Source organism: Haemorhous mexicanus, chromosome 3 (genome assembly GCF_027477595.1).
Source record: "Haemorhous mexicanus isolate bHaeMex1 chromosome 3, bHaeMex1.pri, whole genome shotgun sequence".
Lineage (NCBI taxonomy): Eukaryota > Metazoa > Chordata > Aves > Passeriformes > Fringillidae > Haemorhous > Haemorhous mexicanus.
In genome coordinates this window covers 46,574,664-46,589,725 of record NC_082343.1, presented here as the reverse complement: position 1 = coordinate 46,589,725, position 15,062 = coordinate 46,574,664, and the positions used below count along the sequence as shown (strand labels likewise).

The following is a 15,062-nucleotide window of genomic DNA, read 5'->3' as shown; positions in this document are numbered from 1 at the left end:
TCAGAACGTTTGTTTTATTTGCTGTCTCATAAAAATGCAAAAGATCATGTTTTCTGTACAAATAGCCATTTTTAAGAAGTTTTAATTTTGTCCCAAGTGACAGAAATGTGATAGCTCATATCATACACACAAAGGGCAAAATTTTACAAGGAGTGTTTGGTAGCCTACCCAGTGCACATTTACTGTTACCTCCTTTTAGTATATTGAACAGGAGATATTTATGTAAATAAAAAAGATGGTAAATGGGAGGGGGCTAACACTTTTTAAAAAAGCTTCTTACAAAAAAATTGCATCTAGCACAAATATAAGACAAATGGCTTGCAGCTGGTTGTTTCTTACTACTATATTGTTTTGTTGCTATTTTACTATGCTTGGATCATGTTTGTTCCTCTTCCAGCCTTGCTATTTCCAAATGATTTCTGCATCCTTATTTGAAAGGACTTTCTTATTGTTAAAACATTAGGATACTAAATTGTGTCTTTCCTCTCCTTCGCGTGTGTGAGTCCTTATTTGCTTGTAACATTCAAAGTTCAAAGGAGTGTCTTTCAGATAAGTGTGAGAATTGCCAACTTCAGGATTGACTACTGAAGTCCTTCTTAATAAATACCTTAGAAAGCTTCCTATGCTAGGAATATTTAAGGCATAATGCTAGATGTTTTCATCTGCCTTTAGGCTTGTGTTTGGTGTCACCTGAGAAAGTAGCAGCTGCAGTGGACTTCTCTTTCAGCTCTTCTCCTGTGTCTCATCTGAATGCTTTCTATATGAGCTGTTTCTGTAACAGCTGATGAGCATTACTGTAGATCTGAACTGTTATGTGGAATTATCTGCTGTTGTCTCTACTATCTTCAAGTTGTCTACAAAGATGTTTAAGTAATAGTGAGCTGTGAAAGGTATAGAGGAGGAGCATTTCTTTTAGAAATAATACTAACTTAAATAGTTCTTGATTCTACCTCTATCTCTCCTTATATCATGCCCCACTGAAGGAGGCTGTCCCCAGCTGTGCTCTTCCAGTGTGGTTTGTTTTGTTTTTTAGTTTTGTTTTTTTTTTTTTCACTGGCTCTGGTGTGCATCTTTCTGCATGGTAAGTTGATTAGGCTTACCTAAATAACGGGAAAGTAAGTTGACATCTCCCTGCCACCTCCCACACTGTTGTGATGAACTGGCTTGTTGGATGAGCTTGTCATCTGGAGCAGGGAGAATGAGAGAGAATAACTACTGGGAGTCATGGGGAGGAAGCAGAAACCCTTGCTCTCTTCTCCTCTCTTCCTGTTGGGCTTAATCATAAACTAGATAAGGGAATTGATCTAGCTGACAAAACTTAGTAACCCGGGTCACCTTTCCATCTTTCTGTTGCATGGCTCAGCGGAGAACATAAATTCGGTTGTATGTGGATAACAAGAAGAAAAATGGACCCCGAAGTGATCAGGGAGTGTAGGAACTGCTTAGGTTAGCCACACTGTCAAATGAATTAGTAAAGCTGTAATTTGACTTTCTGTCATTTGGCACTCATTGTTGTGTGTCTTGTATCAGTGTCCTTTGTTTTTGCTCCTACTGCTGAAGCAATGCTTAACTGCTCATGCAGAATCATCTCTTTTTTTAGAGCAGTTTCACTCTCTGTTTCTGTGGCGTTTTTTTGATATCTGAGGAAGTACTACGTGGCACTTCTTGGCCTATTCCTATGAATAAGTCTCTGGACTTTCGGCTTGTATTGTATGTGGGGTTTGTTTAAGTATGAGTTGGTCTTGACCTAGAATTTCAAAGAGTGGTGAATTCCTCCTGCTTTTTGCTGGTTGTAGCTTGAAACAATTTCTGGTTTTACAGTGTTTTTAAGCAGAGGGAGTCCTGTTTCACAATTTTCTTCAGATAAATTACCTGAAATTTGTAGTGAACTTATGAGATGAGGGTATAGCTTGTTCAAAAGCTGCTTAAGTAACATGCTTCTTGTTGTAACCAAGAGATATGTTCTGCAATAGTCTGAGAGTTTTGTACAGTTAAGCAATGTGATTCAGAGTTTTCTGCCAGTATACAAGAGTATTTGGAGGAAAAATGGATTTGGCTAATAAATTTACAGTATGTACCAGCTACAAGATGTGCTACTTTGATCTTGTCTTTATTAAGAACCTACTGTATGCAGTATACTCATTTCATAAAAGCAACCCCTTCAACCAAATACTGCCAGACAAACCCTGAATTTGGAGGCCATTTAAAACAAAACACTGGTTATGTCTTAGCTTAGGGTCAGGGAATACAGTGCATGTCATGTGTTTATGATAGATTTAAAGAAGCCACATAGATGATCATCAGACTTTATAGAAATTAGACACAGGAGACTTTGGAACAGATTATGTGCTTTTGAGCTTTGTATTTAGTGTGTATATTGCTGCATTTTTACATACATGGCACTTAAAATCCGACTGGAAGACAGAATAGTATTATATGAGGCTTCTTGTTTATATTTAGTTCTGTGAGACTGGTTAAATCTTTTTCACTTAGCATATGTAACAAAATCTGATCACTTAGCATATGTAACAAATTTTTTCCTATTTAGATGAGAGATCTCCAGATGCACAATACGTGGATTTGCTGCTGAATCCAGAACGTTACACTGGATACAAGGGGCCTTCTGCTTGGAGAGTATGGAACAGCATTTATGAAGAAAACTGCTTCAAGTAATTGGGAGGGAGAGGAAGCCTATTTTTTTCACTTGTCCCTCAGTTTAGCTAAAAACTGATCTTTGTGTTTTCTAACTTATTTTTTAGGCCTCGATCTGTCTATCGTCCTTTAAATCCACTGGCGCCTAGTAGGGGTAGGACTTGCCTGTTTTATTTTCCAATGCACGTCTTTTAACATAGTGACTGTTGCAGTACAAGGAACACAGATAGCAATCTTCAGTCTGTAGGTGTGCTTTCTGCTTTTTTAATTTCCTCTGTAGAGATAGCTGTACTTTTATAATATTTAGACTAAAGCTTGTGATGCTTTATCACATACATGCCTAATCTTATCCCGATTATTAGGCTCGTTAATGTCAAGTAAGCTGATATGAAAACTAAATTGTAAGTCTCAAACTGTTTATGAAATGTCACACTAGTTTTCCAATTTGAATGCACTTTTGTATTCTTGTTTCTTTTTTCAAAAAGCATTTAATTTAGTCACTTCAGTTCATACTTATTCTGGTGTAATGTAGTTGTATATTTTTCATCCATAGTGTGCAATGTATTGCAAGTGTACAAATAATTACATTATTTGAAGGACTGGACACTTAGGAAGAATCAGTTATGTGCAAAATTGTTTAAAAAAAAGTATTCTAATAACTTGGGATTTGTTTTCAGATTTAAGTTGAAAACTGTAACCTGGTGTTTCAAATGAATCAGCTTTCCTCTGTCAGTGTGTTCCATTTCCCTTAAAATTTAACTATTAGACAATAGAGTCAGTTAAAAAAATCACCATCCGCTAGAAAATCAAGATATATCAATATTTATAATTACTGAAAGCTCATACACACAAATAAAAAGAATTGTGAGAATTGTTTAATGCAGAGATCAGAATTGCAGGAAGGAACACTTGAACAATGCAAACTAAAGACTGTGGCTTCTAATCCATTTTTCTGAAGCTCAAGTACGGCTTTCAAGAATATGTGAATCAGCTGCTACTAAGATGTGAATTTCTTAGTGACTTTCATTATTACAATGTGTCAAGTCTTGTATGGTCTTGAGGAGCAAGAATGGAATGAAGGAAAGTAGCCTATTTTTTATAAATTAAATAAGGTTTCTTGCACTTTGAGTGTTTGTTTTAAAGTCTGTGTTTCATTACTGCTTTGCTGTGGAAATTATCTTTTTAACGATTATGCATTTCTTTTTTTTTTTTCCCCCCTCTAAGGAGGAGATGATGGTAAGTCATCTTATTTTCCTTGACCTGCAGAAATGAAGTAACCATTAGAGAGTTTTGGATTTAGGATTTACTCACTTTACTGTTACTGAATTAGAGAGCAGGAAAGTTATGTTTCTGTTATTGAATAAGGGAGCAGGTAAGTTATATTTTTATGCAGGTTATTGATCAGAAAATGTTTTTAATGGACTCATACTTTCTTTTGGAGTAAGGGAAGGAGTGGATAAGAGCAAGACACAATTCTCTTCTTGGTTCTTATTCTTGTAACAAAATATGTGTTGTAATAATGTTATTAGTTCTTCCAGAACCCCATTCATACTGATGTCAGATCCCTTAAAAGAAGAGGGACAATTTCTTGTGTGTTTTCTTGAATGCCCTTGATTTTGGGAAGATTGGGAGAGACTGGGGAGAAAGTATTTGATCTGCCTACAGTGAGGCAGACTTAAAGATTTTTCAGCCAACTGAAAGCTCTTGGGCAAAAGATCTGAGTCTGAAGGAAACCTTTAGGCAGATTAAGGTGAAGGCTGTCAGAATTGCACTCTGCCATCATGTCTTTCACCAGCAGTGCAAATAATGAAACTTGTGCTTCCATACACTGCTGAATGCCCTGACCAGTAGCTTAGGCATGCTCATTCTTGTATTTCTCCCATTCTGTCCCCAACAGATTTAAACCAACCTCCAAGTTAGCTGTTTCAGTGCCTATTCTCATTTTAATAGCTAAATTATTTAACTTTGTGGTAAATTAGATGGCAGCTGATGTTGTGTGCGTAGTAATATAAAGATGCTGTAGTGTTGAAAATGAATATTCTTCATTTAACTATGTACTTTGTATTTACAGGAGAATCGTTCTACACATGGCTAGAAGGTAAAGGCTCTTGGATGAGTTATTGTAGTGTTATATTCACTAGAAGGAGCACTCTAACACTTTTTTCATCTCCTCAAATATTTTTCATAGTGTAGGCTTTTTCATAAATTGTGCAGAGCTTTCAAATCTTGTTTAAATACCTCTTACCTTGAGGGTCTATAAAAATCTTCTCATTTATTTAGACAGCATACTCCTTAAACATTTAAGTGTTTTATCTTTCATAAAGAGGGAATTCACTTCAATGCCAGATACTTTGAATTTTCTGGTTATTTTAGGCATTTAAGCAGAGGCATTATTAGTAGTAATATTACTAAGCATCATTATTTGGAAACAGCTTTAAAGAACATTAAAGATTTTGGTGGCTCTGTTCCCAGTTTATAATCTAAGTCTGTGTGTTCAGAAGGCAAAGCAGTTTTCTTTTTATTCCTGTTGAAATGGGAATTATTATTGCAGTAGTAGCAATCAAAATCCCATTTCGGAGGTGTGCAGAAAGTTAAGTGAGTCAAATGTATTTAATTTTAAAATTAGTTCATTCTGCCTTTCCTAAGCCTTTACTTGTCTGGTGGTATTGTAGGAAAGCATATAAATGTACATGCCTTTAAAATGTAATGTCTGAGTGAGGACACATGTCAGCCTCACAGGTAGCCTTCACCATCAGCTCTTCCTGCTTCCATTTGTGGAGACTGGAATGGTAGGAAAGTTGCCCAAACATATTTTTGAGAGGAACAAACTCTTAAATTTCAAGTGTAGTCCCTAACTTTGGTTCTAATTGGAATTATAAGTAATTTCTGCATATAAATTGTATTCTCACATCTCAATGCAACTGTATTTATATTTATGCTGTTGAAATCGATATTCATCAAGTCATATTTTTCAAGGTTTTGTCCTGTGCATTTAAATCTTCTGTGACTTTGCAGTGCAGCTATAAAGAGGTATTTTTTGCTGTTTTCCAGTGCTGTAAGGTTTTCTGGGCCTTTTGGTGTTTTTCTTTAGGGCCACTCCTCTAACTCAGTGGTTACTCTAATCGTAATTAAGATGGGTCACAGTATATTTCTGATTTCCAGACTGTCAAAATTCAACATCAATTTAAATTTATTGCTCAGACGATGTGGCATCTCATTTTTGTGTAGCAATTTATTTGTGCCAATTGAACAGATCCTTATTTGACTGTGTTTACTAGAACACTAAAATAGCAAGCAAGAAATGTCAAATGTCATTAATAGTATTACTTATATAAAAAATAGGAGGTAAGCTTTTCCTATGATGGCTATAAAAGCTTATTAACAATATTCAAGTGCTGTAATTGTAATTCTTGAAAGTCAACAATGCAGACTTGCATCATTAAAATGTCAGGGTATATTCATTTTAATGAATTATTTCCAGTATTTAGTTTGGTATCTGTCATTTTTCCTGGACAGGTCTGTGCCTTGAGAAGAGAGTGTTTTATAAACTCATTTCTGGACTCCATGCTAGCATCAACTTGCATCTGTGTGCAAATTATCTTCTTGAAGGTACGTCTAGGTAAAATTGCTGAATGGAATTCTACAATATCTGTAGTATGTCTTTTGTTTTTTTCTGAAAATTGTTGGGGTGCATTTAGTTGATTTTATGTTCTAAATGTGTCTCTTTTACTACTTCTGCCCCTCGTTTTCTTTCTCTGTGTAGAAACGTGGGGGAAGCCCCGCTGGGGACCAAATGTGAAAGAGTTCACTCGCCGCTTTGACCCTGCTGAAACGAAAGGAGAAGGACCAAGGAGGCTCAAGAACTTGTATTTCTTGTATCTGATAGAGCTGCGGGCCTTGTCAAAGGTGGCTCCGTACTTTGAGCGGGCTGTTGTCGACCTTTACACCGGCAATGGCCACGAGGATGCTGAATCTAAAGCTCTCCTACTAGATATCTTCAGGGACACCAAGTAAGGCATGAGGGGTTTTTATCAGCAGTTTGAAATTTTCAGTTATATTTGGAAATGAGAATAGGTGACTCCTTGATAGGATAGGACAGGAAGGAGAGTGGAATGAAGAAATAAAATTTAAGTAATGGGTGAGATCAAGGGGAATTTGTACTTTTGATTGGACAGATTAAGAGTTTTGAGGTTTGAGTATACCAATCTTTAAAAGCAAACAAAAAGCACTCAAAAAACCCCAAACAACTCAACACCCTGGGCTACTTCCTGTGTGTTGCTTTTTCTGATTCTTCCGTATAAGATGCCCATGATTTATTTTGAAAAGGAAAGTAGTACATACAGTCTTTTTGAGTAATGCAGCTTTCATCACAGACTTAACCTCTGGTAGTTTGGCCATCCCCTCTTCCTTCTATTTATTCCATAATGTTCTTAAATTCAGTTTCTTTGCTCTCCTTTTTGCTAGTTTTTGTGATTGGTAACGTGTTGTGGGATTTCATTGCTGTCCCTAATCATGGTCTTGCTAGGTGATTGAGATGTAGCCAGGCAATGATCAGTCGTAAGGCAAACATTAAGCCAGTTTCAGTATGAATTTGAACAAAACTCTGAAGAACAGATTGCAAGTTACAGTGATTGCACAGTAAAACCAATACCACTGAGTATTTTTTTAAGGCCTAATCTGCAAGGACTAGGAACTCTGAAAAATATCTTACACTGATGGCATCAGCTGCTTACCAAGCTTAATTGAACACTGTAGTTCATGCCAGCATTTGTTTTGATTGCATTTTGTCTTTATTAGGTCCTTCCATATGCACTTTGATGAGAAGTCCATGTTTGCTGGAGATAAAAAAGGAGCCAAGTCACTAAAGGTAAAGCTAGTTTTCTGAATGACATCCAAAATACTTATTTTGGAGTTAGGCTGTGTTACTTTGGAAAGCCCTTCTGCCTATCACCAACACACTGCTGAGAGTAAGGTTTTATCCCTGCCTTTTCTAGAGCTGTATATGAGGCCTTTTAATCAACTTTATGGTAAGATGCTGTCCTGATCCAAGAAGACCAAAATCTCTGGCTTTGTGCCTTGAGTCTGGCATCAGGACTGTGGTGGGGCACATGAGTATTACCAGTAAATGCAGTGGTGCTTATTTTTAAGTAGAGTAACTGTTTCATAATTATCTGGATAAAAAGAACCCACCCAGTCATGTTTGCTTTACAAAATGATGACTTATATAATAGAACACAATATACAGTATAGTCTCATAAATATGATACTTAACATTAGAAAACATAGTTCCTAGACATGGGAACCTAATGGAAATGCTGTACCTACCCATCAGCTTCCGGTGTTAACATGCCACTGGTGTAAATTGCAATTCCATAGTTGGTAATGAAGTTCTGGTTTAATATTTATTAACACTAAAAACACTTATTTCAGTAGTGGTTTGGAATGTCATCAGCATTACAAAAAAATGCTATTAGAAAAGTGGCAGTGTTTTATCAGCCCAGCCAGTGTTTTTTGGACCTTAAAAAATTGAGATCAGCTTATTTAGCTCTGCACTGTGCTTGCTCCTGCTCTGTCTGAAGTTGCACAGCAACAATCTACCCACAGTTTTGAACAGGAAATATTTTTTGTGAATTGTATCTCGTTTGTCGAAAAGGTCATTTGTTCAAAACGGATTTGAATAACGGAAGAAAACTGGTCAGGGGCACAGATACAGTACTTAGAAAATTTGGAGAAAATTGGTAGGAAATCAGTGTATAGAATCCAGGCATTACCCTGCATGTTCTGTATCTTTGGGGGATTTTTTAAAGAATTAACTGTTAGAAGTGGCTTGGAAACCAGATTCTGGGTTTACATGGATGTTTGTTATGGCCTGACTACATAAAGCAATGTTTTTGTTCAGTTTTAGTTAGAGAATTGATTTTCTAATGGTACTACATTCATTAACATTCTGTTTTTGCAAAGCTAAGATGTACATTTGCTTAAGCTTTTTTATTTTGTTTTTAACTGATAGGAAGAATTCAGATTGCATTTCAAGAATATCTCCCGCATAATGGACTGTGTTGGATGTGACAAATGCAGGCTGTGGGGCAAGCTGCAGGTACAGTTCCTTTGTACAGGCCTGTGTGTTCTGGCAGGAGCAGGTCCCAAGATAAGCATCTATTTCATTTTGGCAGGATACCTCTTACCTTAGCATTCAGGCTTTCTGCACATGGTTGGTCCTTGGTATCCTTACCTATATATTAAAAATAGATTGATGTTTAGTTTACCGTTAAACATTTTAATTTTTTTTTCAATTTGTTTATTTTGTTTAGTCAACAGCTGTGTAGTTTACTCAAAGGTAGAGTTTGTGTTCTAAAAGAGTTACTTTTAAAGCAGATGCTTCATGGTGAGATTTTACTAACAGTCAATATCTTACCTGTATTCAGTGATCAGAAGAGCCTTGTAGAATCACTTATGGGAAACCTTCCTTTAAACACAGCACTTGCTTGTTAGGGAATCCAGTGTGATATTTAACTCCACAAATTGAGCTGTAAGAAAAAGAAGTAATTCAGATTTTCACAGTATATGTAGAGGGAAGCAAATGAATGCAAAGTTGCACAGTAAAGCTGAAAGTCAAAAGCCAGTTTCATTTTCTTGGCTCCTACTATTTTTATTTTACTGACAACAGTATTTTAAACCTCGAGACTAATGTTAAGTCCAGACTGAGAAAAGCTATTTTGGAGTGCCTGTTGTACTATACCACTGTATTACATTAAACTTATCAGAGTGCAGTTTTCATAGAGTTTGTAACATCAAAAATTTCTTGGTCTCTGCTGAATTTCTGGCGTTCTGCTTATCCTGTCCTAGTTGATGCTTCTCATCTATTGCTGTTGTTCCTCCTCACTAAGAACTAAAGAAGGCCAACTTTCCTGACCTATGAAATTCTTGCAGCCAGCTTCAACAACTTCTTGTCAAAATCCAGTTGTTGCTTATGTAGCCCAACTAAAAGTGAAAATAAGAAAAGCTACTTCTGTTCTACTCCTGCATAGAAATTAGGGGTTGAAATTGAAACTGCATTGTTTGCCACTAGAATTGAAGATGGAAAAAGCACATGTGTTGTGAAATGTCATAAAAAAAAAAAAAACTTTGACTTCAAAGGGAAAGGGGAGATGTGCTCCTGCAGGAGTTGGGGCATCTATAAGTGAGGGGCAGGAGGGAGCTAGAAGTGTTGTAATGGACATATTTTCATAGGCATAACCAAGAAGAAAAGAGATGGGAAAAGAAGAGATTAAAAATACAAGGGAGAAGAGCAAGTATACTTGAGGAAACAAATGCTCCTAAATAAGTGACTGAACCTGGTACACAATTGCTGTCATGCATTTGCATTAGTGCCCTGGGTTTTTTACAGTTACTTGGGTTGAGTGTCAGTATATAAGAATTGGTACTAAAGTTTACCTAGATTAGTGTTTTTTTATCTTTTTTTTTATGGTTTTATGAGTAATTGAAGGAATGATTTTACTGATGTTAAAACATTGAACTTTTCTTACAGACTCAAGGCTTAGGAACTGCTCTGAAGATCTTGTTTTCTGAGAAAGAAATACAGAGCCTTCCTGAGAATAGCCCATCAAAAGGTTTTCAGCTCACACGGCAAGAAATAGTAGCTCTTGTAAATGCCTTTGGAAGGTAAAATGTTGTAAATGTAATAGTAGAAAAATATAAAACTTCAGTGTCAATACTCAGTTTTTGTGGAAAGAAGTATTGTACACATAGCTATAGGTTCTGAAAGGCTGAATTACTACCAGTAATATTGATAAACTTAATGCCTTCAAACTGAGTATTAGTCTTAGTCTTCATTCTGTGTTTGGATGTAATTCATCCTCTCTGTCTCAAGTCTCATAAATCTACCTTCTGCAAGATGAAACTTAAGTCTCTTACAGTTTAAAAAAATTAATCAAATTTATCTCCTTCAAATGATGAAACATTTTAACAGCTTTAAAAGAAGTTTATATATGGCATGCTTTGCTCATTATGTTAGTTCTTCAGATCTTGAATATAACAATCTGTTCCTGTTTAAACAATCTATTTAAACAATCTGATAAAAGAATGTAATAAAATTTACTACCTGTGGTTAGGGATTTTTAGAAGTTTAATGAAGCTGGGATGATTAAACATATATATAAACTTCAACCCCTGTCATATATTGTGTTAATGTAAAATGGAGAGTCAATAGACCTTTTGAGGACAGAATTTTGTCTGAGGAAAAATCTAAAGGAAAATAAATGTGATAATTTGTACTTCTGAATTGGTAACACTTTGATGTTTTTTATTTTACAGGCTTTCCACAAGTATAAAAGAGTTGCAGAATTTTAAAGTTTTATTACAACAAACTAGGTAATGAAGGTCTTTGCACAGCCCAGTAGTGAAGATCATTTACATGACTGCATTGAGCAGAAGGAACTGATCCTTACAGGACTCACATGAACTGATAAAAAGTTAAATCAAATCCCAACTTGAATATTTATGTTTAAACTGGGAATGGTTATTAATTAGAAAATATATTTATGAATGAAATATATAGTTTTTAAATGTGTAAATTATGCTGATCTGTTTATTTTGTAGGTTTTCTGCTCACAGTTCTGTTGTACTGAAACTTCATAAATTTTCTTATTTCCTTGTCTTTCTGAGACAGCTGTTTTATATGAAAACATAGGTACCTCCACCCTGACTTGGCCTGTCTGGGAAGGGGGGGATCACTCCTTGTGTCTCCCCATTTACTGAACTTAAGTGTATTCTGATGATTTGGTATGTTAGTTCTGACTGCCAAAAGGAAGGGGGGGAAACCTCCAAACAAACAAAGAAAAAATAACAACAAAAAAACTAACCACAAAAAGGAACTAGGACTCTTGCTGAGTTTTAGCTTCTTACTGTAATAATGAAATTTATTTAAAAATAGCAAATTTACTGAGCAGAATTTTTTTTTCATGCTGGGCTTCTTTGCATCATGATGATATCAATTTTTTTACCCTTGTCTTGTGCTTTTCAGCACTTTTTTTTTTTTAATTACTACCCTGTCTCTGATGCAGCAGAGTTGAAAGTGACTTTTCTGTAGCCCCTTGCTGCAGCCCCTTACCTGCATTTACTTGGAGGTAGAGGTTAGGACAGGGGGAGATGGTTAGTGGAGTGCTGCTAGCTGACAAACCTCAGTCAATCAAATTTCTGTTTACTCCATATTAATTTTCGAGATTGTAATCATAAGTTCAGTTTCCAAAAGTTGTCTTTTTAGTGTCTTACTTGTTAAAATAGCACACTTGGTCTTTGAGCCATGGAAATAAATTTGCTCTTTATGAGTTATGTTTGAGTGCTATGTTAAAAGGTCAGTGTAAAAATAACTTGCTTTTGTAGTCACTTTTAAAAAAGATGCTTTTTAAACTTCATAATCATACTGACATTTAATGCCACTTACTCTTATCTATGCAAACCCATACTGTATCTTCTTTTAAAGGATATTCAGCATAAAAAACGGGTATGTTAATAACATTACTTTCATAAAATAAGAAATTACTCATGTATCATTGTCCACAAGTGTCAGTGATAACTTACCAGTGTCAAAACAGAATTCAGAAACAGCATTACCATTAGTAGCAACCAAATATTGGTTTAAATTTAAAATGAAGTAATAATTTCTTTTAAACCAGCATGTTTAAAAATGAAGTTAGGTGTTATGAATGTAGGAAGTTCTGGTGCAGTGTAGATACATCTCTTGTTTTTAAAAACAAGTCTTCACAAAATCAAGTGCTCTTAAACATTTTTCACCCTATTAGATACTGAGTGACCTATTTATATAATTGATTGTGATTGTAATTTTATTGGCTTCCATACTGTGTTCCTTTACAGCTGAAATTTTCTGAAGGCTGGAATACACTCTGTCCTTTGTTTCCAGACTAGCCTCAAATTTCTACCTGACTGGAAATGAAATAGACTATTCTGCTGACACTTGGCTTTTATAAAAAATGCTGTTGCTTAAGAAGTTAACCCCTTTGTGTCAATCTGGGATATGCTAAATGAAATTTAAAAAATAGAAAATGAATTAAAAAAACAAAGAAAAAGAATCCAAACCACCCTTAAGAAGTTTTGGTGATAGTTGCACAAATTGGCAGTGAACTGGTATCCCAGTTTCTGTTTAACCTATAGGTAATTGGACATGGTGTTAGGGGAAGCTGATGCCAGTTTGGGGATGTTATGTTTTTTCCTAGTAGCCTCTCTGGCCTGTGAGCACGTGTGTCTGAGCAAGTCATTGCAGGCTTTTGTTTTCTAGTTAGGCAGAGGAGCAGCAGGTTTCTAGGTGGATTCATCTGGCCTCTTCCAAGCTCTGCATTTGCACCCTCAGAGTTTATTTTTCTCTATTAAATTGAAGTGGGAATCTAGGTAAGTAGCTCAGATGTGAACAGCTGTGTTTGGTAGATGAGTTACACAAAGTATCCAAATCTTCTGAGTAATTGTATATATTGAAAGAGTGTAATTTTTAATTGGCTGTTAATTCTTTGCCTTTTGGATAGACTAGAACTGCAAGGGCTAGAACTGTAGGCTCACTTCTGTGAGGAGTGCCCTATAACTTGGATTTATCTGTGTTGTTATATATTATAGTGCCTGAAATAGGCAGGATTTTCTAGTTAAAATAAAAAAACTGTATGACTGCGCTGCCCCAGGAAGGACCTAAGTCTCAGAAACATTTCTTCCTTTTTTCCCCTTGCTGTGTGGGGAAAATGAATTGCTTCCAGCCTCCTCCTGGGAATGCAACTTGCTATTTTTTTTCTTTTTCCACCTGTGCCTGGCTAAAATCAACAGACACTGAAGCAGAATCATGCACTTGCTCATGGGACAGGTGAGAGATTCAGGCGTGCAGATCCTGGACACCTGGTCCTTGCAGCCCTCGTTGGCACAAGGTAAATACTGTTGGGTAAGGATATAAAGGGATGTTGAAGCTTTTCTTCTTTTCCTTTGTGTCATGGGAACACAGGAATGCAACTGAACAGCAAATTGTGTGTGTAAGTTCTGTTGCACCTGAAGGTACATATCTCTTGATGATCAAATATGGAAGGCATTTCACTTCACTGTCATTGTAGAGATAGGACATAAGATTTTTCCTGTAACAAATCTAGTTGAAACAATTTTCCTGTCACCATCTTTTTTACTGTATTTGATGTACATTCTGTGACTCTGCTGCCTATGAAGTTTTGCTGTGTGAGTTGGATGACCTAGTTCTTTATATGTTAAATTAAATTTTAAAAATTTACAGCTCTTTTTTTATACTAAGAATAAGGTTAGTTACACCGTCCACGACCTGTAAACTATTTTAAATTCCAGCTCCCTGTTGGAGATCAGCTTGTCAACACTGTCTGCCATTCATTTCAGAGTAGCAGTACATTTTCTTGTACAAATGACACAATGATTGTAATCCCAGAGGTAGTGACAAGACAAAGACAAAAGTGTTTAATTGTTCCCAAGTCATGAAGACTTGTGTGAAATGGTGAAAAAAGACTTGGTGCAAACTACATAGGTAAAAAGTAGGGCACTGTTACTCAGTAACTTGTTGTTCAGTGCCTGAGAAGGTAGGTCAGAATATAAATTTAAAACAATGAAATGTAGAGACTTGTGTAAGCTGGAATAATAAGTGTTTTCCTAGTTTTCAGCTGATGATCTGTGCTGTCATTGTATGTGCATGAAATACACTGTGCCACATTTTCTTGAGTTGTGTTTGATGGTTGGGTTGCCTTTATCTGACCTTGTTTTGTGCTTTTCTGGGAAATGACCTGTAATATGTTGTAAATAATCTTGATGCTCATGTTTATAAAGTAGCAATCAGCAATTCATCACTTTACAATTTCTCCATATAGCTATCCTATTAAAATGTAATATTTATTAAAATCAGAATCAATGTTGGAACTGCTTATTGAGATCTAAACACTTCTGAATCTTTGCTATGTTTGAATCTACAAAATGCAAATTAAAGTATTTTCTGCTACACCTTCTTTTTGTGGACGTAATTTTTTGGTGTTTCATTTGAAAATATATTTTTTGCTTTTCATTTACCTTTCAGTGACACTTGGTAGCTATTACATAAATTCCTTTTGTAATAGTCATGTAAGATTCAAATTATGAGCAGATTTTCACTCACTTAAATTTCATTCAAAAGATGAAGGTAACCTGGATATTTCTTGCTGTTGACATTGCACTGTGGTGTGTCTGTACATCAGGAATCCATTGTAGAATTACTATATGTTTCTGTATGGATATTGCCAAATATTGCCCCTGCTTAAGTCCAATTGTTTTAAGATACAAAAAGGCTTATTTAGAAATTAAGTCTGTTCTGTCCCTTTCTCAGAATAGCTTGTAAAATCAGTTTTGTGAATTTTTTTTGGTTTGTTCATCCA

The 15,062-nt window shown here is 35.7% G+C and overlaps 1 protein-coding gene across 2 annotated transcripts in view; it reads left to right on the top strand.

Annotated features, from left to right (window-relative positions):
- The window catches only part of ERO1B (endoplasmic reticulum oxidoreductase 1 beta), a 29,110-nt gene extending 14,455 nt beyond the window's left edge, over positions 1-14,655 (top strand). For both annotated transcript variants that reach the window (XM_059841651.1, XM_059841650.1), the window contains exons 7-16: positions 2,549-2,669; positions 2,760-2,806; positions 3,877-3,888; positions 4,724-4,750; positions 6,169-6,261; positions 6,416-6,662; positions 7,450-7,519; positions 8,663-8,749; positions 10,181-10,314; positions 10,966-14,655. In XM_059841651.1, the coding sequence (XP_059697634.1) occupies positions 2,549-2,669; positions 2,760-2,806; positions 3,877-3,888; positions 4,724-4,750; positions 6,169-6,261; positions 6,416-6,662; positions 7,450-7,519; positions 8,663-8,749; positions 10,181-10,314; positions 10,966-11,026 (899 nt within the window). In that variant the 3' untranslated portion in view covers positions 11,027-14,655. The remainder of the gene's footprint in view (positions 1-2,548; positions 2,670-2,759; positions 2,807-3,876; positions 3,889-4,723; positions 4,751-6,168; positions 6,262-6,415; positions 6,663-7,449; positions 7,520-8,662; positions 8,750-10,180; positions 10,315-10,965) is intronic.
- The last annotated feature ends 407 nt before the right edge of the window (positions 14,656-15,062 follow it).